Raw genomic sequence first — 26,204 nt, forward strand, 5'->3', positions numbered from 1 at the left:
AGAGGTTCCCTCTCCACCAACATCCTGCCCCTAAAGCTACGATGAGGATTCAATGCCATGAATTTAGATTTTGTTGAGCTTATCTCAAAGCCCCTAGATGAACAAAAGGTTGTAAAACAGTCCAGAAGGGACTGAGACCTTGCGGGATGCTAGAGAGCTGCAGCATATCAACATGAGGACAGGAATACTGATGCCTACAGGTTTTGGTGCATTATGATTACAGTTTGCCAACCAATCTGCTATGCCATTGAAGTACAGACTAAACAATGTGGGGGCAAGAACACATCCCTGCCTTACGCCTCGGTTTATTGGTATTCTCGGCATAAGGTCCCTGCCCGTCTTCCACCTAACCTGAGCAAAGGTCTCTGTGTACAGGATTTTCAGGATTCTTTTGAGATTTCCCAGAATACCATAATTATCTATCTCTCTCCATAGATTTTCTCTGTGCACCAGGTCAAAGGCAGCCCACAAATCCATGAAGGCCACATATAGGTGGTCCCGCTTCAAGACAACATAATCCCAACACATTGTATTGAAGCAGAAGACCTGGTCATGGGTTCTAACCTTGGGCCTAAATTCTGCTTGGCTGTTGAAAGGATATGATGATCTGTTACCCATGACAAGAGTCTTAGCAGAACTTGCCTGCAGGAAATCTTCTAACTATTGTCAATAAAACTGATTGATCGGTAGTAGTTGGCGGGAGCACCCCGCCACACCTTCTTAAAGATGGGGACAAAGGTAGCTTCTTGTCAAGTGGAAAAGATATCTACCCCTCTCATTATGACATTGCTCAGGATGGTTAAAAAAAGGTACCCATACTGCAGGCTGGGATAGATACAGAACTCATGGAAACCAGTTCAGTCCAGGCCCTTTCTCCCTCTTCATTTGGTGTAGTGCGTGAGCCGTTTGTTTCTACCAGATCAAATTATACAAATTGTGCAGTGGCTACGCCCTCAGACTTATCAATACACACTGTTTGGGCCTTGTTGCGATCACCAACACGAACAAGTGGGTCAATAGCCCACTTGCTATATAAGTCTGAAAAGTGAAAGACCCATTGTCTGCATATAGTTAAGCAGTCTAAATAAGGACACACGAGTAGACACACATTGATGACAATATCATGCCAGTGGGTGTAGCCAAATAGGTTTCCCTAATGGATCTGGTATACACTTTCCATCAGGTCGACCTTGATCCTGAGTCCTGACACTGCACATCTTTTGTCTCCTCTTGTGGGTTGTATTATTTCTGTGGGATGTCGGTTGGCTTGCCTTGGAGACATTAGTGTTTGATTAAATAACTTTTCACATTCTTCAAGACATCGCCAGGGTAGCTGGTTTCTGAGATTTCATGCCCATTTTTAGGAAGATGAAGGGCACTCATGACTAAAGGACATATTTTTTTAACAGACCACCAAGGAACGTGTAGCCTCATTTCTATACTTGTCTGAGTTCAATTTGAGATTTATATCTGATTCCACACCCAAGACTAAATATTTGAAAGTGTTTGAAACTCAGGTCATTCAATGGAATGAGAAGCTTGAACGAATGTAAGAAGAGAAGCTATTTCAGCCTAAACGCTAAAACCGAGGTAGAATGGTTGGAGAATCAGAGGCAGTGGGAGATTACAAAAGAAATCCAAAAGGTATATTTGTTGAATAAAATCGTATCATTCATTTCAGCGTCTTCTTTTCGCGTTCATGCATTGGTATTGTTGGATTTTACGCTGTTTAAGTAGAAAGTAGATGGGGTAGTAGTGTATGTGTTTGCTTCAGTTGGATTTATATGACAATCTCACATTCTTTCTTTCACTGACCTACAACTGCCAAAAACGAGTTCCTTAACAATTTGCACAAGGTGTGACTGTGCTGTCTTCACAAATTTGAGGATGAAATCCACCCAGCGTCCCTTCGCCTATAGGCAAGGAAGGCTGTGGGCCAGGGGTTAGACCCTCTCCCCCAGGTCTTGGGCAAGATGCAGGTGCTCCTTCAGCCTTTAACAAGAGGTGGGGGATTTACTCCCGCCACACCTGGTTCCAGAGTCGGTAGGTCTGGTGTTAGCCACATCCTCTCCCCAGTTCATGTTCAAAAATCAATACAGTTCCTAGGAAAAGGTAAGTTAAAGGGACATTATGATTATTGGGGTGTAAAAGTACCTCTAGTACACACTAAAAATATAAGAAATGCACAAGTTAATGCACATTATCTCCCACAGCCGGCGTGCTTACTTAACCTTAAAGCCTAGCAAATAAGGGGTACATTTTCAAACATTTTGCTCTGGGTTAGCATTACAAACGTGACGCTAACCAGCACAAAATGTTTTTTTACCAATTTACTTTTGAGCCAAAACTTGTTTTGCCTTGTGAAATACCCTGAAAGTAATGCAAAGCAGCGCAAAACACTGCTTTGCGTTACTTAGCGCCAAGGGGGCAGAACATGGGGGGGTACATGGGCGTTCCCCAAGTAATCACTCATGCCTTTTGAGGAAAACCCTATCTACAAACTATTATAGACAGAGTTTAGCACCAAAAGTTAACGTCAACTGAAAGGAAGCGTTAAGAGGAAAAAAAAATTCATTTCTCCTTTCTTTTCCTACTGTGCATGCGTGCTGCACCGTTCAGCACACATAGAAAGTGGGGGAAATATTTGAACTTGTCTAGGCATAGTATTGTGTACAGGAAGGGTGAACTTCCTGTATAAAACCTATGCTAGACTCAGGCAAGCATCCTAGCACTCTGGGGCTAAGGTGTATGCGTGCCGCACGGCCACTGAAATCAGCTCCGACGCTAGGGAGAGGGGAGTAGATATGGCGCTTTCCTTCTCCTTCCCTGTCATGCAGTGGCATGGCTAGCCCATGTGCCGCCCGTGGCGGTCCCTGCGTTTGCTGCCCGCATTGGGGGCTGCTGGCGATTCCTGCAACGGCTGCAGGTAAGATGAGGGGGCTTTGGGTGGTGCGTGCGATTACCACGATGGCCACAGGTAAGGGGGAGGCCGCCACCCCCAAAACTCGTACCACCCTCCCAACCCCCCTTGCTACACCACTTCTGTCACACAGTACTTAATCATTTATGTGGGGTTTGATGTTGAACATATAACTATACTTTAAAGCTTATGCATGCATTGCAATTAAGTGCACATTTTCAAACATTGTCGATTTATATCTCATGTATTGTGTATCTAACGCATGATTGATCACAGTATGATAAATGAACATGCCTCAGAGCATATGATGAGTCTTTTTTGATTAACTTGGTTAGCTTTTTGAGACAATTTTTGTCTGTTGCTGTGCTCCACTCAGGTTGTGGTTATCCACAGCCTTCCTTTGGCACGCAGTACAGCACAGCATATTTAGATGCTGCACTGCATGTCTTTTTTGAAAATCTGGCCCTAGAAGATGTCATCTTAGGTATACACGGGATGCCGGACTTCTCTTCTTCAAAGAAGCATTGGTTTAATAACTCAGACAATAAAAGGATTCAGAGCCTTATGGGAGATTCATGCCTTGATGCCTGGCCTTATGTAATTGGTGACATCTTTACTTGTCTTTCTTTAGTGCACTTAAAGCATGGAAAGCTTGCATGCCATGTTCTTCGAGGTCTTTCATGGCTTGAGCAAACTGAATATTGTTGCCAGATGGTTGTACGTGTTTGGGAGTGCTGTCTGTCCCATAACAGCATAACATACAACAGGGAGTGTGCTAAATAATTACTCAATTCATCTTTAACTGGAAATTGTTGACTTTTACTGTGGCCATTTCGAAAACATCATTAACTATGGTCTTTCGTTGGTTAATATTTGGACACCATAATCAAGTTGCTGCAGGTTTCATGTATGTAAGATTTGTGTAGACCTTATTAATTTGCTGGAAAAGATGTGTATGTCAGCTGCGCCCTGCCCTCCTCTTTTCGTTCTCTGTTTGAAATCCTTCTCTTCTGTTCCTCCCACCTCTCTCGCTCTCTCTCTCTCTCTGTCTCCCTCTCCCTCTCTGTTTCCCTCTCCCTCTCTCTCTCTCCCCCTCTCTCTCTGTCTCTCTCTCTCTCTCTCTCTCCCTCTCTCTCTCTCCCTCTCTTCCTCTCCCTCTCTTCCTCGGTTCCTTTCTGTCTCTCTCGAGCCTCTTGCTCGCTTTCTGTTTGTCCTTCCTTTGTTTCTTTCTCTCCTCGCTCTTCCTGCCCCCTCCCTCCCCTTTTGTCCCTGGGTGTCACTCGTTGACTGTTCCCTTTTGTCTCTTTGTTTTCTCAGACCGCAAAATTCTTGGGTGAAGAGGACGGCTCTGTGATGACCCAGCTTCTCAACATGGGGATGTTCAAACAGTAAGGAGCGGGTATTTTTAGCCCCTTTCTCCTGGGCGCGCGACAAAGAGATGCTGCAGCCGAGGAGGCCTGCCTGCTGCTGGGAGCGTGCTCCCGTGCTCCCTGCGTCACCCACGGCCTCCCCGACCCTTTCTATGCCTGCGAGATACTGCAGTGTCTTGCGACACTGGCAAAGTATGTAGAAATCAAGGTATTAATGAAGTGCTGAAATTTGAGCTGACTGGATCCAAGCAACGTCAGTGTTGTCACATAAGTGATCTAAAGCGCAAAGAAATAAAATGATTGGCCTAGGATCACACATTTCGTCCAGGAAGAAGCCAGTATTGTACCTCTGGTTTCCTAGTTAATAATTTAGCTACTTGACTATAAATCCGGGTCTGGTGGTTTAGTGGGCTAGTGCATCCACTGAAGGGGCCTGTGTCTGACCTCATGGTGACAGGTTCAAATCCTGGTGGGTCTGCTCAGTCTTTCATCCTTCTGAGGTAAAAAAAATTAGTACCGATAAGAAAAAATAAACATCTGTAATTCAGCGCCAAGATATCCTTTGGTGAATGTGCGCTTTATAAATACACACTATGTCATTATATGGAATCTTTATGTGTACTGTCTGTTGAAATATTTAGTGCGAGCAAGATGATGTCCTTAACCACTTCCCTCACTCCAACCAGGAAGGATTACTTCTGGCTCCCGTAACTTGTTGTCAGATAGGAAAGGGAGCAATAGAGGGTCCTTGAATAGTTGCATGTCTTCACTGGAATATGTTGCAGAGTTCATACATTCGATTTGTTGCACGGTGGCTCCAAGACTCTTCCTTATGGAGAGTTCTCAAGACTCCCTATTGGGTTGTGGGCCCACACCCTGCATTGTACTCTCACACTTTGGCCAGATTCAGTAGTCCTGATGACTTTAGAGATACCTCACAACTGAAACTCCAAACGCCGTCGGTGGGCTCTTGGGCTGTGTGGCTATCGACTCGATTCATAAGCACAGCGTAGGGCTGCTAAAATATTGAAGACCTGAAGATGAAGAAGTTATTATTAATATTTATTAGAATTTAAGCTTGTATAGCGCAACAGATACCCAAACAGGGTTTCCCGGCACTTATGCCAAGTGGGGTGCAACCAGAGTCAACTCACTAAAACAACCAGGTCTTCAGATGATTCCGAAATGCAGTGAATGAAGTAGATCTTCCCGGTTAGGGCGGTAAATCATTCCAAAGTTTAGGGCCCAGGTAAGCAAAAAAAGTCCACCCGTATGGGTCAGTTTAACTGAACAAAGGGTGAGACCACTGGATCGTAGGACACGAGCAGCTTGGTAAGATCTCACAATATCATAAAGGTGCTGAGCGCCGGTTCTGGATCTGGCTCTGTGCACTAAGCCTTAAATTGAATCCTTTTCTCGACCTTAAGCCAGTGCAGCTCCTGCAAAAGAGAGGAGACTGATGCCCTTTTGGGGAGCCTGTGTAGCAGCCTGGCTGCTGATTTTTTGACCAATTGCATGTTACCGCCTATCACTTCTTACCTTGATTGTACACATCTGCTGGTAGCGATAGGAGGTGGGGGTATCATTGGATGGCAGCAGCGCTTGGATATGATGGTGCATTGATTTTTCTGTCTGCTCTCTTTCTTAGGGTGTCGCTGTTTGATTACCAGGCCATGTGCAAGGTGACGTATCACCACCACAGCGGTGCGCGGACCCTGCTCAACGTAGGTATCACTGCAACTGTGCCACTTACAGACCGCTTGACTTACGCTATCTACTGACCTCTTTTAGGAGGCCTCATGTGTTACCCAATTGAATATAATGGGAAATCCAATCTACCCTTGAGGGTCGGGGCAAATCAAATAAATGGGTAAAAACCTCCTCCAAGGGATTTATTTAGAATACTCTGTTATATTGCTTTTGATATATATTTTTAGTTGCCATAGTTATTAATCAACTCGCCAGCAAGATATTATTCAAATACTTTTTATCCAAGAAATATTTTTGTTCTTTGTAAGGACATCAGAACCAATGGACCAAACACAAAACAATAAATATTCAAAAAACGGGTGTATATAGAAAAAAGTTTTATCTTTTGAAATTTATCAAGGGTACTACACAATTTATACAGACAATGTAACAGGAGGAAAATAAATACAGTTGTATAATCCTTCAGTGTCACTATTGTAAAAACTTCTTCTTGTTATATATTATTTTCCAGAAGAGAGTGTAAGTGTCGACGTTTCGGTCTCTATGCATTTGTCTATGAGACCATCTTCAGGACTATCATAAAATTAACAGTTGACCCCTAGGGATACATGAAATAAATAATAATTGTCATGTATGAATTTAAACTGTACATTTGTTCTACATTTTACTGTTTTCTAACACTACCACGTGATCTTTCACTTCTTTCACACGGATAGGTGCAGAAAAACGTGACAAACCCTTGTGAACAAAACTAGGTCCCTTGATCCTTACTCAGTCTCCAAAGTGAATTGCCAAGATTCTGTGGCTATCATCCCCAGTACTATATATTGTCTGCACTGCAGTCCTTACCTCCACCACTGCCTGCCATTTTTACTGCATCAACAGTTTTCCTAGACATCCATTCTTTGTTTAATTTGGACCCTGGAACCCTAACTCTCAGTAACTTAAACGGGGATTCCCCTGTTCTTATGGCCTATAACATATCATTGATCGGTTCTTTCCAATGCAACCCGTTGATGAGTGCAAGCTGTAACTGATCCTTGATGACGCGGTTCACCCTCTCGACTAAACCATTACTGTGGGGATGGTAAGGAATTTAAAATGCGCTTTATGCCTGATTTTTCTAGGAAACGTTTCATTTCCTTGGATACAAGTGCCATTATCAGTCACTAGTTCCTCAAGGACTCCCTCTCTCAAAAACACTTCCCTGAAAATTTAATGACTGCAGCCAAATTTATGTTGTCAACAAACTTTACTTCGGGCCATTTAGTACTGTAGTCTACCAAGACTAAAGCATGTTTGAGTGTGATACCTGTAACCTCGAAATGCCATTTTACACCAAGGTGTATTTTTAACTATGATACAGTTGACTGGATAGGGACATGTCACCTCTGATTTATCAATATAATGCACATGCAACAATCACAGACATAATGTTCAATAGTTTTGTCCACCCCGGGCCACCAAAAATCCTCTTTACTCTACACTTCATGGCGCGAATCCCAAGATGACCTTCATGTACCAAAACCAGGACTCTTTTGTGTAGGCACCCCAGGACGATCAACTGTCCATTTTTAAGCATTATGCCCCTCAACAATTGACAATTCCTCCTCCACTCTCCTGTAGGGAATTAATGCCTCTGGGGTTTCTTTGGTAATAGGCCAACCATTTACAACAAACCTTGCCACATCCTGAAGTTCCATGCCATTCAACACTGCTTCCAACTACTCCTGCTCAGACAGAGCCCCCTTCATAATGTCATTAAGTAAACTAATAACACACACCATCTCAAGATCATCCATTACTTCAGGTGATTCTTCACTCCCCTCCAGTTGCAATCTAGACAGGCAATCAGCCACATAATTGTTAGCCCCTGCCACATATTCCAACTTGCAATTCTTGAAATCTACATCGCCATTTGGAAATGCGCGGGATAGCTCTTCTGCCCCGTTTCTTAGTGAAAAGACCCACTAGTGGTTGATGATCCTTCCTCAAAACAAATTCCTTTCCCGAATAAAACAAAAAACGTGTAAAAAAAAAATTGCACTCCCTACCTCAAAGCCAAAGCTTCTTTTTCCATTGTATAATATGTGAATTCAGCTCCCTTAGAGTTATAGATGCGAAAGCAATTGTTTTGTCCTGCCCATTGCCTATTTTTGCATAAGCAGTGCACCAAGACCTATATTACATGCATTGATGGAGATGATACACAAATCTTTGATGTCAAAAGGTTAAGAGAACGATCCCTTCCAATTTCCTTCTTAACCAACTAGAAATTCAGTTCACATTCTTCGTCCAAAACATACCTCACAATTTTAAGAGCCTCCGCAAGCATGCAGTTTTATCTGAGAAATTGTTAACAGATTTGGCATAATATTCTACCAAGCCAAGGAATGAGTGAAGCTCGTTTTTGTCCTTGGGTTTGGCACACTTTAGATGGCTTCTAGAATCTTCACTTAAGTTCAACCCCCTTGGCTGACACATGATGACCCAAATAATCCACACCTTCCTGGAAAAAGTTACATGTGTTTTTTTTAGGGTTAACCTACTAGCCTTAATGATCTCTAACACATACCTCACTCTTTTGTCATGTTCCACCAGATATCAAGATGTGATCTTCGAAAACGTGACTTCATTGGTGTTCTTAAATAAATAGTTCATTAACCTTTGGAATACGGCTGATGCTGACGCCAGACCAAATGGCAGACATACATAGCTAAATGCTCCTACAGGCGTAATGAACGATGTGAGGTATCTGGAATGCATGCTCAACTCAACCTGATAATAAGCAGAGGATACATCTAGAGGCGTGAAGAATCTAAAACCACCCACATTTGTCAGCATTTCCTTGATGTTTAGTAGGTGTTGGGTAGGGCTTTGTCGCCACTGAAAGGAAGCTCAATAGGCTGTGAAGAGAGCAGATCATTTGGTATCCTGTCAGCTCAACATCCCCCCAGATTTCATGCATGGAACAAAGAACCTTCATATCTACCTACATTCCATCCCAACATGATCATTGGTCATTGACTGCGTGAAGACTCTTTGATGCAAAGGGTAAATAATGGGACACTGTTAACTTTCGCTACTAATGCCTCTGTGGAGGCAGGGGTGATGCATGCAGGACAAGAAGCCGCAGCCAGAACTTTCTGAGTTCTGTGCGTAGCCAAAGGAGGAGCCTAGTTGTCTCTCAGGGAAAGGGACCCAACCATAGTGCAGGTTCGGGAAACAACCTTTACAACGCAACTTTTACAACGCACTACCATTACAACAAAACTTTTACAACGCAACATCCATTAAAACGCATGCAATTACAACGCAACCATTACAACACATGACACTACAACGCACACCACTACAACGCATGTCATTACAACTCAGTCATTACAACGCATACCATTACAACGCATAACATTACCATCCAACACTTACCCTACTGTTGCACCCCCTGGAGTTAGAATAGTAAATTTTACCCCTACACTATCCAACACTTACCCTACTGTTGCACCCCCTGGAGTTAGAATAGTAATTTTTACCCCTACACTATCCAACACTTACCCTACTGTTGCACCCTCTGGAGTTAGAATAGTAAATTATTCACCGTAAATGCAATATATAAATGTCTTTCAAAAAAACTGCAATATAACCATGAAGTCCTTTCAAATGGATCCGAAATTTCAATGTTTGTAGAACAAACACTCCTTTAACAAAGTGTTCTCAATGAATATGCATATCTGTATCTCTGATCATTCCATGCTTTTGTGAATTTATATGACACTAATTTATGTGGCATAAATGAAAAGATGACAATTTCAGCATCCAAGTTCTAAAAAAACCCAAGCCCTTCGCTTCGCTTCTACAGAGTGACACAGAAGATGTATGAAGATAGTAAAGGCTCTGTGAAAGTTGTGCAAGCAGTTTCGTTAGATCTCTTGATGGCTGTATAATGGCAAACAGAATTGATTTTAAACGTGTTTTGATGCAGCCAGAGGAGTTATGAGGTATTGGCCTCACCTCACCCGGTAACCACTCAGGTACATGAGACCCCATCCTGTAGAGGAGGTAAAATGCGCTATTCAGGGGGTTATTCAAAAGAAAAAACTGTTTGGGATAAACTCCACAGACCAGTACTGTATTTGTATTATAGGTCCTGAAGAAAGCCTGGGCTAGAAGCCCCTTTGGCTGAAACTAGTCGACCACTTTTCACGATCAGCGGCATATTTGATACACACCGCATCTGCATTTATTTTTATTAGGTTTGGGAGAGATATTAGAATAAAGGTTTTTTTCTCCTCCATATTCTTTTTAGATCACCACTCACTTGCACTGTACTTAATCTTTTTCCATCACCAGGCTCTATAGATATCCTTCAGTTACATCGCATGATCAAGTAGTCTAACTGGTCATTAGTCCTATTCTATCACTCCATACGGAGGTCACAGGAACTGATACGAAATCCAAACCACAGATCTTCTTTTGTGTTTAAAAGGTTGAGTGGTAGGAAAGAAGGATATCCAGATGATGACACTGGCCACGTTTGGCAGTTGATGGAAATCTGACTGTTTCGTACTAGTCTCTGTCTCTGATGGTAGTCTCACTTGTGGAATGAAATGGTCCTTTTGGAATACTATACAGTATCAGTAGGCTACATAGCTAATTGTTGTGGATCCTCTTTTTCTTAACTTCCTTTTGTTTGACCACCAGATTTCTATGTATTGAATGTAGTTTTCAACTGCCATTTTGACCTGGCAAAATAAGCTTTTTTCCAGACCTAAACCTTCCTCTTTAATACATGTAAGTCACCCCTAGGGTAGGTTCGAAATAGCCCAGAGGGCAAGGTGCAGTGCAGTTAAAAATTTGGACGTGGACTTTTAAGCTTTACATGACCTGGTAGTGAAAAACACTTGCGTTTTTCACTACTGCAAGGGCTACCTCTGCCATAGGATAACATTGGGCTGCCTTAACAAGTTTAATTAGTGCTAACCTTCAAGTTTGAGTGTCAGGTTTGGTGTCTAAAGATTTGTAATGTAAACCCCTTTTCAACACTACAGTCAGATTTTAATTCACAATTCTGATATTGCCATTCTTAGAAAGTTGGCATTTTCTTGCCCTAACCATTTGTTGCCTGAAAACAGGGTCAAATGAGTAGGTGTGCTGGCAGTTGGTCTTTGTGTATTGCTCCCAGTTCGTGAGATAACCGAAAATAAGTGTTGCCAGGATGTGCCATCCCTGACTTGATGAGGGTGAGGCGCCCTCACCTACCACACTTATGCATCACAAAAGCTCTGCCTGCGCACACTCACAAAGGGTTTGACACTAGTCTTTTGTGACCCCAGACAAGCTGGGGCCATGGTAGGGAGGCAGGAAATTCCAAGCACCTCTGGGGTGGAAACCTCCAGAACCTTCTCCTACTTCAAAGTAGGCAACAGGTATAAATGAGGGACCCTCAGGCCAACTCTGGACCTATGGAAGACTCAGAAGGACAGCTGTGCAACTCTGCAAAAAGGACTGCTACTCTGTTGCCCTGCTGCTTGATTGAGAAGGACTGGACCTGCATCTTGAACCCAAAACTTCCAAGTGGCTCAAAGGGATAGTTTGGTGACCTCCTGATCGGAGCCTCAGGTACAGAAAAAGCATCAACCACCTTAAACCCAGCACTTGGACTCTGTCTGCTGTGAGTACTACCCCTCCCACCCCCCAAGTGGTGCCACCCCAGTCTTGGACCCTTGGAAGTGGGCCTAAAGGTGCTCTACAGCCTAGCTGTGATCCTGTGATCAGAATCAATACAGCGCAATCCAAATCCTCGCTGCTGTGCTTTGTAACCAAACCTCGCATTGCAACCCCAGTCTCCTTGGAGATGCTGCTGTGTGACACATTCTTGAGGCAGACCTTCACATTGCAATCCCCTCATCGAGAGTATCCTCAGCAATGACACAGAACTCTGCATCGCAGCCCCACAGCTTCTTCTGAACTGCCGTTGTGCGACACATCTGTGACGCAAGACTTTGCTTTGAAAACCCCTCATTGACAGCATCCTCGACAATGATACAGGAGTCCACATCCGTGCCCCCAGCTCTGCTCTCCAGATCAAGCAGTTGCCCATTCACCAGGCTACACAATCGCCAGATGTGAACAGCCTGGCAAGTTTGGGGAGGAGTTGTTATCATTGGTAAAAAGAATCTACTCTGTCAGTTCACTCCAGGCTTATTCCAGGCAGTGAAAGCCTGTCCTGTTATACTCCATCAAGCTCTCCCATTCTTATACTATGTCAGGGATGCTTCTCTATCGCCCACCTGGGGCAGCCACAGAGTTTGTGAAGACCATGCCAGATGTACTGCCAGTCCACAATCTCCAGACAGATACCTCCATGTTTTTGGGCAATTTAAACAATCATTTTGAAGATTACAGCGTGTACCCAGGCTGCTAATTTTCAACTGGACCTTTAAGTAACCCATTTATCTCAGCTGGTTACCTCTCCAATGAATAATTAGGGTCATATTTTGGTCCCAATCATTACAAATATATCCAAGATGGTAGTAAATCCCCATCTGCCAGTCATTTGGATGGATCATTACCTTATCCCATTTCCCATTCCAAAAGTAGTGGAGCCTACACCTAAAGTTATATACTCCAAGACTACTCGACCGTGGTCGAAATTGGATACAGCCAGTTGGGAACTCGGTCTGACGTAACTCAGTCCCAAACATAATGCAAAATAAAGATGTTTCTACATCTTATTTAGGATTTAAAATTGGATTAGCATGGCCTTGGATAAACTAATCCCATTAGAAACCAGTAGAAAGCTCAGATGCGAGATAAAAATCAATGGTTCTCACAGAAGCTAAGACAACTAAAAAAGAGTGCAAAAAATGAGAAAGAAAGAGGAGAGTCAACTACGATTACACCTGCAAACAGGTCTATAAATCGTCATTGAAAAAATAACAGCATGCTATTCGAAGAGCCCGGATGAGTGATTTTGCAGAGAGGATCAAGCAATCCTCAAACTCCTCAAAAGAAATTACCTATTGTAAAGTCTTTTTTAAAACCTGACATACCAGAAGCCCTTTCTTTCTCCATCAGAGGCACGCTGTGAAACACTTGCTAATCACTTCCTTGGGAAAATGAGGAGCAGTTATGATGCTCTATCTGGATCAGTAGACCATAATGATAAGACAGATGGAAGGTTCATAATCAATAACATTAAAGCAGAACTCTCCACCTCTTCTCAATTGACTAAAGAGGAAGTCCTGCTTTGGCAAGCTCAGTTAAATTAGTTGCGCCGCTTGACCTTGCCCCAATAGATATTCCATTGAAAGTGGGGGATGTAAGGCTTTCCACTTTGACAGAGATTTGTTATTCGTTCCTGAATAACTGCAGTGTTTAGGAGGAATGGAAAATGCCATCATACTCAAGAAACTCACATTCGACCCTAAGGTGGTAGAAAACTACAGACATATATCTTAACTCTCAGGAGAGTCTTAGAGAAGATAATAAATAGGCATCTTGCAGAATACTTGGAAGCCAATAATATCCTTCACCCCACTCAAACAAGATTACGCTCAGGCTGCTGTACAGAAACACAAGGAGATGATGGACGGAGCGCTGAAACTTTTCAGGCACTCACCCCCAGTCACAGATCTGGGTTGAATCCATCATCGTTCTTTAGCTCACTTCACCACCCCAGTTCAGACCCAGCTAAATGCAAATCAGTCTTGACCCTGTGCCTCATGAGAACAGTCCAGCCTGAACTGCCAAGCCAGGTCTTCCCTGGACCGGAAACAAGCATCCTGAGACCGCTTTCGGGGTAGCACCCCTCATCAGAGATGCTAGCTTGAATCCAGTGGCAAAGTGAGCATGGGACCCACGTCTGGGCATACCCTGCCAACTAAGGGCGAACAAAGGAAACACAAGGAGATGATTGACGGAGCGCTGAAGCTTTTCAGACACTCACCCCCAGTCACAGATCTGGGTTGAATCCATCATCGTTCTTTAGCTCACTTCGCCACCCCAGTTTAGACTCAGCTATATGAAAATCAGTCTTGACCCTGTGCCTCATGAGAAGGTTCAGCCCAAACTGCCAAGCCCGGTCTCTGCATTCTGTCCATCAATTGTTCTTTTTGCATTTGTCACCCTAAGTTGGACGGGTATGTCCAGACGTGGGTCTCGTGCTCTCCGTGCCACTAGAGTCAAGCTAACCGGGCTGATGAGGGGTGAAACCTCGAAATCAGTCCTAGGAAGTATGTTTCCAGTCCAGGGAGGACCTGGTCCTGCAGTTCGGGCTGGACTGTTCCCATTGGGCGTAGGGTCAAGACTGTCCTAGGATGTATGTTTCCAGTCCAGGGAGGACCTGGTCCTGCAGTTCAGGCTGGACTGTTCCCATTGGGCGTAGGGTCAAGACTGATTTGCATATGGTTGGGTCTTTAATGGCATGGTGAGCAAAAAAACAATAGATGTAGGCCCAGATCTCTGTACTGGGGTTAATGTATGACATTGTTCTGCATTCTCCTCATCAATGTTTTTTTTTGCATTTGTGACCCCAAGTGGGACGGATATGCCCAGACGTGGGCCTTGTGCTCTCCATGGCACTGGAGTCAAGCTATCCTGGCTGATGAGGGGTGAAACCCCAAAACCGGTCCTAGGATGCTTGTTTCCAGTCCAGGGGGGACCTGGCCTGGCAGTTCGGCTGGACTGTGCAAATTGGGCGCAGGATCAAGGCTGATTTGCATATGGCTGGGTCCAAACTGGAATGGCATGGTGAGCAAAAGAATGATGGATTTAGGCCCAGATCTCTGTACTGGGGTGATTGTATAGCATTGTTCTGCATTCTGTCCATCAATTGTTCTTTTTGCATTTGTCACCCCGAGTAGGACAGGTATGCCCAGACGTGGGTCCCGTGCTCTCCATGTCACTGGATTGAAGTTATCCTGGCTAATGAAGGGTGAAACCCCGAAACCGGTCCTAGGATGCTTGTGTCCAGTCCAGGGAGGACTTAGCCTGGCAGTTCGGGCTGGACTGTTCCCATTGGGCGCAGGGTCAAGACTGATTTGCACATGGCTGGGTCCAAACTGGAATGGCATGGTGAGCAACAAAACGATGGATGTAGTCCCAGATCTCTGTACTGGGGTGAATGTATGACATTGTTCTGCATTCTGTTCATCAATTGTTCTTTTTGCCGTTCAGAAACAACACTCCTAATGGCCAGAGAAGATCTTGAAATGGTCTTACTTCAGGGTGGATCAGCAGCACTGATTCTTCTTGACGAAAGTGCGGCATTTGATACGGTCTCCTAACCCACCCTAATCTATTGTTTAGAAGAAGTAGGCATTACAGGCAGTGCCTTAAAATGGCTTGCCTCTTTTTTTGGAGAAACTGAGCTTTTAGGTCAGTGAAGGGCCCTTTCTCTCTACAAGTCTTCAGTTTAAATGTGGGGTACCACAGGGTTCCTCCTTGAGCCTTACACTGTCTAACCTGTAAGTCCGCCCGATATCTGATATCATCTGCTCATTTGGTTTTACGATGGTATCTTATGCAGAACGATACACAGATTATCGTCTCTTTATCTCCAGATATAGGATCGACCTCTTTAGGACTTAATAGTTGTCTAGAGAAGGTGTCCAATTCGATGGCGGTCTGAAGGACAGTGATTCAAGGACATATTCTTTCTCGCCTTGATTAGGGCAATTCACTTTACCTGGAAACTCCAAATCATCCAGAATGCTGCAGCTCGAATACTGTTGGGTATTCCCAAAATGCAGTCAGCATGCACTGGCTGCCTATAAACTGCAGAATACAATTCAAGACACTATGTATTACACACCGGTCAAAATATAAAGAGGACCCACGCCCTCCACCAGTTGGTCACCCCCCATCGGACCAATAGGGATCTAAGGTCAAACATTCTTGGCAGTCTCATTATTCCCAGAATTAAGGGAGCTAGAAGTGGAGGCCATTCTTTTACATATCTTGCACCTAAACTCTGGAACTCACTGCTTACCAGTATGAGACTGGATGACAAATTAATGAGTTTTAGAAAACATTTGAAAACATACCTCTTGCCCTAAATTTCCTTATCTATTCTCACCCCAGCTAGAGCTGACAGCGCTGAGAAGCCCGTTTCAGGTAACCATGAGCTATACAAAACAGGTGAATAGAATAGAATAGCACCTCTAGTAGGTATTCTGCATGAGGAGGAGTAATGAAGAGCATACTTATGTTAGTATTTGCTGTAGCCTCTGGTCTTGCCCACCTGTAACGCCTTTTGATATTTTGTCTTCAATATTCAGGGTGCACACCTTATCATACATTACTGACAAATGAAGTATGCGCTTTGGCTGTTAAGCTTTATGAATATTTTAATGCTTTTTTTAATTTCACGATGGCTGCTCACGACCAGCTCACGTTATAATCTATCTGCGCATCACTTTTTTTTATTGACAAGCAGAAAGTACCAATATATTATTTCATTTTTAAATTTGGTTTGGCTTCTTTCAAGAGAAGTCCTCCTGAAAAGCTTCATTTCATGGGTTTTGTGTAGGCTTTTCTGATGTGAATATCATCTTATGCTTGAGACTATCAGCCAGAAGCGGCCGGTGTCTGTGTAAAGTGGCTGGGTGGAGGGAGAGGGAGGACCAGGGGTGGACAGCCCAAAAAATAATAATAATATTAAAAGAACTTACCTGCTCCTCTCGGGCTCTGTCACCATGCACTGAGGGCACGGGGCTCCCAGAATCCACCACGGAAAGTTCTGCTGGCTTGGAGGGAGTGTCGCACCACCGGTTTCTCCACTGGTCATGCCACCAACCCTAAGATGAGGGTTACTTATTCCAGGCAGGAACTGCTACTCACTGGTGATTCCTCACCCAGCCCTTTCTCTGACATTAGAATAGATTTATGCACTCACCAATTTCCTTCCATTTTGGAAGGCCCTTTATCGTGCATTCATTGTGGTTTTCAAAGTATTACACCTCTACTCAACGATCCCCACATTATTTTCCAGACGGATAGCAATAGTTCCATCAAAGCTAGCTGGAATTGTTTCTTGGCCAATGTTCGCTCACTCCCCAAACATGCCACCAATATTTGGGACTTACTCTCCACATCTCTCCCTGACATTGGATTCCTGACGGAAACGTGGCTAAAACCTTCCTCCTCCCCAGCCATCGCCACGGCACTACCAGAGGGCTACCGCATTTTAAAACTTGATAGACCACGCAAGGCGGGCGGTGGGTTGGCTGTTATATACACAGACCCTATAAAAGCCACAATATTAGACTAATATATCAGTGATAAAATAGAAATTCTCATATTCAGGCTGGACCTTCACTCTCAACTGTGTTGGAAGGGCGCCCTCATGGCCCCCCCGTGCCCCTCTCCAACTCCATAATACAACTTTTGGACATGCTATCCCCCCATGTGATTTCTTCCAACAAATTTACCCTGCTTGGTGACTTTAATGTCCATAGTGAGGACTCCCAGGATCCGGAGGCTGCTACTTTTTTGAAGGAAATGTCAGCCCGTGGTCTAAAAAAAAGAATGACGCCCCTCACAAATTGCAGGTCATACTTTGGGCCAGATCCTCTCCAACTCTTCTGATACAATCTATAAATCCACCAACCCATTGACTTGGTCTGATCATTCGATAATCTCATTTGACCTGGTGGGCCCGCGCAAGGATATATCCAATAAAACTGCAGTAACCCGTAGTTACAGACAATGGCACAAACTCACACCAACCCTTTTTCGGGAAGCATTTTTCCCGTCACACCAACCACCTGGGGACACAGTTGGGGAATGCCTGACGGCTTTCCAAGATTCCATCAAACACACCCTAGACACTCTGATCCCCATGAAAAAATCATCCTCGGTCTTCACCCGCCCCCAGGCCCCCTGGTACTCGTCCGAGCTTAGAGCAGAGAAAAGCAAATGCAAAAAACTCAAACGCCAATGGCGCCGAACTAAAGACCCAATGGATAAAGAAAAATATAAATCGGATTTAGATACATATCACAAATATCTATGAAATGCTCGAACAAAGCACATAGCCACCCAACTCGAGCAATCAGACAATACTTCTAAAACTTTGTTTCATATTCTAAACACCCTTATTAATCCCAAAGCATGTAATCCAGATGAAGAGCCATCCCAATTGCTATGCGATAACATAGCTGATCATTTCACACAAAAAATTTAGGACATTTATAACAAGATATTCATTCCCGACGCCAACTCCAGGCATAAACCAATGAATGAGATCCCCCGTTCACTCAATCTGTGTACATTGAAAGACTTTCCTTTACTTACCACACAGGAAACAGAATCCTTACTCAAATCTGCTAAATCAGGCTCCCCCAAAGACCTAATCCCTGCCAAAACTGCTAAAAAACTTTCTGTTGAAATGGCCGAGCCCCTCTGTTCCATTCTAAACAGCTCAATTAAACAAGGTAAACACCCTAAAGAATAGAAAGATGCTCAGATCATGCCTATCAGGAAAAATTCCAAACTGTCGTCCAATGTCATTACCAACTATCGTCCCATCTCACTGCTTCCCCTATATAGTAAATTATTGGAAAACACATTAACAAACACCTTTCAGCATTTGTCAAGTCCTCCAACTGTCTTGATCACTCCCAGTCGGGTTTCCGTCCCAGGCACAGCACCGAACTAGCCCTGGTTAATGTAACAGACGATATTCGGATGCAGGCGAACGCCGGTCGTGCAGTAATTCTCATACTGCTCGACTTGTCCGCTGCATTCGACACCATATCACACCAGATTTTGCTAGATAGACTGCACTCAATAGGCATTCAGGACACAGCCTTAGAATGGCTGAGGGACTTCCTCAAAGACAGAACCCAAACAGTGAACCTTGGATGTTTCAAATCCCAAACCACCTTAGTAACCAAGGGGTTACCCCAGGGCTCCTGTCTTAGTGTCTTAGTCCCACCCTTTTTCACGTGTACGTCGCCCCCCTTGCTGCACTCCTCAGGAATATCGGGTTCAACCCGATTTCATACGCAGAAGACACGCAACTTCTTCTATCCTATGATAAGAATAACCCCAACATTCAAAATACATTTGCGGATGGCATGAAAGTGATAACATCTTGGATGAGCTGCAGTTTTCTCCAGCTAAACACAGGAAAAACAGAGATCATGCGGTCACCAGCCGGTCCCCCAGCTGGTGGCCAGAAGAACTGGGCCTAGCGCCTTCTCCTAAACCAGTGGCTAAAAACTTAGGAGTCCTCATAGACAACAACATGAATCTGGATGAACACATAGCAGCAACCAAACGAGCTTGCTTTCATGCCCTCAGCCTGCTTCGTAAAGTCTTCCACTTCCTCCCCTCCTCAACACGCAATACACTGATTCACACCTTAGTACTCAGCCGCCTGGATTTTAGCAATGCGCTGCTGATCTCCGCCAAATACTCAGCCTTACATAGTCTACAGGTGGTGCAGAATACAGCAGCCCGTTTGGTAACCAGTGCTCCTTATCGTGCTCCCTCTCTTCCACTCTTACGTAAACTCCACTGGCTACCTATTCGTAAAAGAATTATCTTCAGAGTTTGCTGCCTAGTATTCAAATGCCTAAACCACTTGGGTCCGGTCTATCTGGCCGATAAACTGATCAAATACATACCATCGCGTACCCTTCGTTCAGAAGGGAAAGGCCTTCTGGTCACTCCTCACATCAGACAAACCAGAATGGGAGGTAAATCATTCTCCTATTTTGCTCCCAAGATCTGGAATCAATTATCCTTGGATATCCGCCTCTCCACTAACTACATAGGCTTTAGGAAAAAATTAAAAACTCTGCTTTTCTAAACATGGTCTGTACTACCTCTTTACGTCCGCAGCGCGGAGATACCCCATCTGTGGTGATTCAGGTGCTCTACAAATGATATAAATAAAATAAATAAATAAATCCCCTGGGACAAGCCTGCCGTTGCATGAAAGCAGCATCAGGATTGGCCTGAGCGCCATGAATTTGCACTCCCAAGTAGACTGGGAGCCAGTGCCTGCTCTCTCCAACCCAGTAACACAGCTGGAGTTAGAGAGAGCTTCATTGCGCTTGACGGTTTGGCTGGCCTGAGACAGCTGCCCAAACCTTCATGCACACTGGCAACCAGTGCACCTACCTCTCTCCCTTTACCTGTCATCCTTATGGCCCTGCCCCCTAGACAACGCTATGGAGAAATATAAAAAAGTTAATATACACAGGTTCATTATCGTTTTATTTTCCATGTTTGGGGGGGCGACGCTCCTCCGCAATGGCGGAGGATCCGCCGCTGGCATCAGTGCCAAATAAACAATATAAAGGCTGTTTGAGTGCCTGGGTAAGCACAGTGCACACAGAGGCTGCTGCTGGCATGCTGATCTGAAACCGGAAGTGCAGTAGATGCTCCACTTCCTGCCTGCAGAAGTTACACTCTTTAAAGCAGTAGGTTTAAGCTATAGTGTAACAGAACACTATATTTTTTAACATAGCTATAAAGCTTGAGAAATTGATTAATATAAGCATAATAGATATTAAATAGGAATTTGTTTTCGGGTTTTGTTTTGGAGTATTTACCTGTGTTGGTGTTTCATTATGACCAGTACAATTCAGGCATCATAATGAGTCATCCTTAATGTGTTCAGAAGTTCCATGGGAACTCACATACATAATTCTGTAATTGTTTTATGGCAAGGGAACTATTTTTATCAAACCTGTCGGTAAAGGGAATTGTCTAGGAGAAGATTAAACAGGAAACCCTTATCTGCTGCTTACTGCTCCGATCACTTGTCAACCAAAGCACAAACATGGGTGGAGAGGGGGTATTACGGACTCTTCCGGGACTATGTTTAGCCCCACAAAACACATCCTGTAGCTTAGCTCATGGCATAGACAGAAGCGATTCAATGTCTTTGAACATTTACCACCAGATGGCAGATTGGCGTAACTTGGTTTTTCTGTTGCCCAAATATTTCCCCAGAAGTATTTTAGTGTCAGTATCTGTTCAGCTGATTTGAAAGGACCATGAATGAACCTCATTGCATTTAAGTCCAGCAGGGTAGACCTGGGGGCCCATTGCATGTTTGCAGGTCCCCAACATGGAAAGTGAATGTTCCTGTGGTCTCATGTGTTATTGATTCAGGCACTAGTCATGAGTCGCCTGGACTGTTGTCATGCACTATTAGTGGCCACAAATGAAGCTTTAATGAATAATCTGCAAGTGGCCCAGAATACTGCAGCCTGTTTGGTACAGAATATGCCACCAAGAACATCCTCACTGCCTCTTCTGCGATAGTTACACTGGTTCCCAATACGTCAGAGAATTAAGTTTAAGATCTGCTGCATTGTATATAAAGCTCTAACAGCCACATGCATAATTGTTGCCGTTTGCGATATCTTAATTGCGAAAATTAAGGAATCGCAATTAAGAAATCGCAAAAGGCTATGCATCAAGAAATCGCAATTTTTTTGAGATTTCTTAAAATTCCTTAATTGCGATTCACAATTTGCGAATCGCAATTAAGGAATCCTTTCCCATTGATTCCTATGGGCCTAGAGGCCTATAGGAATGAATGGGAAGTCATTCTCAATTTGCGATTCGCAATTTGCGAATCGCAGATTGAGAATGCAATTTCAAGGGTGCAGGGGGGGTCCAAAGGACCCCTCCCTGCACCCCTGAAATATAACTTTAAGTGCATTTTTCACACACACATGCCCCAAGGGCATGTGGGTGTGTAAAATGAAACTTTCAAAAATGCACTTTTTGAAAGTTTTCGCAATTTACCATGAAGGTCAACTTCATGGTAATTTACCACTCCCTATTTGCGAATTCGCAAATTTAAAATGTTCATGCATTGCCTTTAAGAAATCTCCAATTGCGATTTCTTAAATGCAATCGCAATTTTAGAAATCGCAACATGACTGCGATTTCGAAAAACATGATGCATCCCAATTTTGTCAATTGCATTCGCAAACGGCCGAAAATTGCGATTCGCACCGTTTGCGAATGCAATTGACAATGATGCATGTGCCCGCTAGCTATTTAACAGAAAAACTCCTCCCTTATCACCCATGCAGATCCTTTCCCTCAGGAGACAAATCTCTCCTCATTACCCCCCTTTTAGGAAGACCTTTTCCTACTTGGCTCCCCTATATTAGAACTCCTTACCTTTAGAAAACGTCTGAAAACTGAACTTTTCCGCAACTGATATACTGGACCAATGCTACGTAGTGCAGAGATGCCCCTGAGGGGGTGATTCAGGTGCTTTACCAACCTTTCATTCATGTCCCGGTTGCCCTGTTCTGTGAGGTTCCCAGAGTTGGCAATTCAATTCACATTTGTTCTTTATTACATCCCATAAAGCAATACTTTAAAGAACACAATAATGTCATATTGATTACTTATGTACTAAGAAGTTTAAGACAAAACTAAATGTATTTATAATGCGTAGTCCGGTTCTTCAATGTCTGCAGTGGTACTCTGGTTTTCATGCAAGAAGCTCAAGAAAATAGGGTGTCTTGTTGCTAATGACAGGAATCTAATTATTTTTGTGGTCCTTTCTGTCTGATTGTATTTCATTTTAACTTGAAAGGGTATTGGTCTTAGCTACCGAAAAAGTGCGCGCTGCAAATTTTCGACATTTAATTGATGTAGAGTTCTGACAAACATACATAATCTTCTTGCAACTATATTTAATAGGCTTTTTGGATGGTTCCATACTCTTTTTCTCAAACAATGAAAGGTACTTCTTCTTAACAAAGCACTATCATAGACAGTAAGTAGTTTTAGTTCTCAACAAATAATTTAGAATTTTCTATACAAACGTGATCGAAGCAGTTATCCGCAGTAACAAGTCCCTTTGGGTGCTTTCCCTTCAACTCTCAGTTGTCCATTGACAAGCAGGCAGTTGTGAAGGCACCTGGGGCCCTGATGCCCATGGTCCATACTATAGGGAAAACTCATTAGCATTCCACTGTACAAACTACAGACCCTGGGCTTGCCAGGAGGGTGCCTGCATCCTGCTATCAGTCTCTGCTCTGGAGGAACCCGCTGCACGCACATTCACATAATCTTGTCATCATCTTCAAACAATTCCCATCGGCATGCAGCCTGCCATGTTCCAAAGCCATTGCTGTTCCCAGAAAAAAAGGCATAATATATATATATATATATATATATATGTATATATATATATATATATATATCTTGATTCCACTCTCAACGCCGGCTTCCCAGTGGCGTTCACAAAAGACGAGAGAGACAGACTCTTTTTCAATTCAGCAGCCGCTGAGGATCTTTATTTTTTTCAGTTAATTGTAGTGCATTGCCGTGCCAAACCAAACGCGTTTCGGCGTTCCTAACGCCTTGCTCGCTGGTGATAATTGTGAGGTTCCCTCTATGTTTTATTTTGTAAAGTGCTACGAGATTGGTCAATGTCTGTCCATGAAAACCGAAGACACACTATACCATACAGTTCTGGTCATTCATTTAGCCACCATGATGTTAATATTCATTGAATAACAACCATTAAAACTTTTGCAAATACCTTATATGTACTCAAATCATTTAAATTTCATTATTTTCCTAAAACAAGAGAAGATGTATTTTTGTCCATAATAACATCATTCCTCTAATAAAAGCGAGTGCCTCAAATAATACTATTGTACATTGAAAGGTGCTATTCATTCACTGGTCTAATTATTGAATCAATTCGGTTTTCATAAATATGTTTCTGACCAATTGCTCCACCCGTTGTGTGCACATGTGCTCATAAAGTGCATATATATAAATAAATAAATAAATATATACATATATATATATTTATTTATTTATTTCCCTTTATATATATATATATATTTATCTCTCTCTCTCTCTATATATATATATATATATATATACATATATCTTTAGATAGGTAGATAGATAGATAGATAGATAGATAGATAGATAGATAGATAGATAGATAGATAGATAGATAGATAGATAGATAGATTTTGTTTCTCCAAGACAGATAGATATGCAGTCTGAAATTTGCACAATAGACAACGTTTGAGAGTGTTATAGGCTAATGTGGTGGAGAACTTTCTAGCATTTAGTACCTAAAGAAATGGAGTGTTTAACTGTACGATGTATACAAACTATTGATATATTCATTGGTATTTCCACAACGGAAAATATTCTGTGACTAATACCACCATAATGCACTGACAAAGATGTAAAAAAAACAGACTATCACTGATAAATCATAAAAGGTAAAATCTCCTCATAAACTCAAAATGCCTTGTTCCTGGTTTTGGCAATGGCTGGCCATAACTGAAAAGTTTTGTAGTGGCTGCCATTAAGGGATGGAAGGCACTAAAGCCTGGGTAGGAATTAAAAATTGAGGGAGAACGTCACCTGACCCCCAGGTCAGGCCCTGGACGGGGGTCAGGTCAGGCCCCACACCCACGGTCTGCTTCCTTGTTGGGATAGATGGGAGCTAAGCTCTATGCACAGACACTGCTGCACATGGCTATATCCCTTCCATAGCTGGTTTGTATGGAATGGGCTCCCCTGCATAAAGAGGAGTGCTGCACATGGCTGAATTCTGTGGGCCGTGATTAGGAAGGGATGATCTGGTTACAATTTATCATACAAAAACATTACTTCTTTTAAACTGTCTTAAACTTGTAATTACCTTTGTTCATATATATTATATTAACACTTTTTTGTTAACAAAAACTCAGAAACTCCAATAAAAATCTACAGTTAAAGTGATGTTATAGATGAAATACAAAATCTAAAACACACTGAAAACCCCCAGTTATAGTATGCTGCTCATAGCTTCACACATGACATCCCTGATGACATCTCATTTTACATCATTAATGACAACACCGTTGAAGTCTGATAAAAAATATTCCCTATCTGCTGTTCCAATATCGTAACTATGCGCCCCAGTGATCACCGCATGCCAACATGCCAAGATGTGTTTCCTGCGGCATTATTATTCACTCCAGGTGCTTACGATCGTATGACCATATTCTCTGTCATTTAATGGGATTCTGTATCCCCTTAACATTCCAGGAAATTAGTGTCACCCCCAAGCGTGCAATATAGGTTTCACTCCTGTCCCATGAACTACCGAATGCTAAACCACGATCTCTTAGTTTCTGTTTCACCTCCATGAACGATCTCCTCTTCTTTTGTGTTGCCACACCATAGTCATGGTAAAAGAGATCCTGTTCATGTTAAATTCCACGTTTCCTTGCTGTTGAGCCACCGCCAGTATGTCCATTTTGCCCTTATATTTCAGTAGCCTTACAATTAGCATATGCGGCGTACCCCAGGTTTCGTTTTTGCCTTCTTGGGGTCTGTGGGCCCTGTCCACTTGCAGTACCCCCTCTCTTTCCACCTCTGGCAGGATGGTGGGCAACCAGGATTCCAAGAATTTCTCTACTGGCATGGATTCTGTCCCTTCTGGCAGACCCAAGATGCAAACATTATTGTGTCATGACCTACCTTCCAGGTCCGCTAACTTGGCTTCTTGCATTTGTAACCGTCTTTCTTGATCAGCCAACTGGTTGTTGTGAGTACCCATTGTTTCATCTGTACAATCAGCTCTTGTGCCCAGGTCCTTTATGCGCTCCGTCATCTTGTCCATGTCCTGGCGAAGTAGCGCCACTGAGATGGTCACCCCATAGAGCCTTTCTGTAATTGCCTTGTTGCCCTCCAGTGTCAAGTCCTTGATATCCAGGGTAGACAGTTGTGTGGTCTCCCCCATCATTGGCTTCTCACTAGAATCTGCACTTTGAGCCATCCTAACCAAGCCTTCCTTAAACGGATGGTGTGTCTTGGAGGCAGTGGCCAGGTCCCTTTTGGATTTAGGTGGCATTCTTGCTGGCAACATATCGCTATCAATTTCAGGGCCCAAGCACACTATAACGGTATACTCATAGTGTCACATATTAAAGTAATCTGAGCCAACCCTTGCAGTGTTCACAGCTGATTTTTGGGGGGCTGCACCATGGGTCACCCAAGATGGGGAGACAGCAAGGGGTGGGGGTGACCCCATCAGGTCAATCATAGTCACAGCTGCCAGTTCAGGATCCCGTGTTTAGACAGGCAGTTCCACTGTTCCTTTACTGCAATGAAGAGGGAAATAAATAGGGAGCTCTCCACAGGTGTCTTGACATGGACCCTGTCTCCCAGACTCCTCCAACATAGCCCCCGCA

General features: G+C 43.4%; 1 protein-coding gene across 1 annotated transcript in view; it reads left to right on the top strand.

Annotated features, from left to right (window-relative positions):
- Positions 1–26,204, top strand: part of CACNA2D4 (calcium voltage-gated channel auxiliary subunit alpha2delta 4) — a 924,019-nt gene that overhangs the window by 827,492 nt on the left and 70,323 nt on the right. The window contains exons 30-31 of the mRNA XM_078673672.1: positions 4,238–4,308; positions 5,939–6,014. Of these exons, the coding sequence (XP_078529798.1) occupies positions 4,238–4,308; positions 5,939–6,014 (147 nt within the window). The remainder of the gene's footprint in view (positions 1–4,237; positions 4,309–5,938; positions 6,015–26,204) is intronic.

Source organism: Lissotriton helveticus, chromosome 1_1 (assembly GCF_964261635.1).
Source record: "Lissotriton helveticus chromosome 1_1, aLisHel1.1, whole genome shotgun sequence".
Classification (NCBI taxonomy): Eukaryota; Metazoa; Chordata; class Amphibia; order Caudata; family Salamandridae; genus Lissotriton; species Lissotriton helveticus.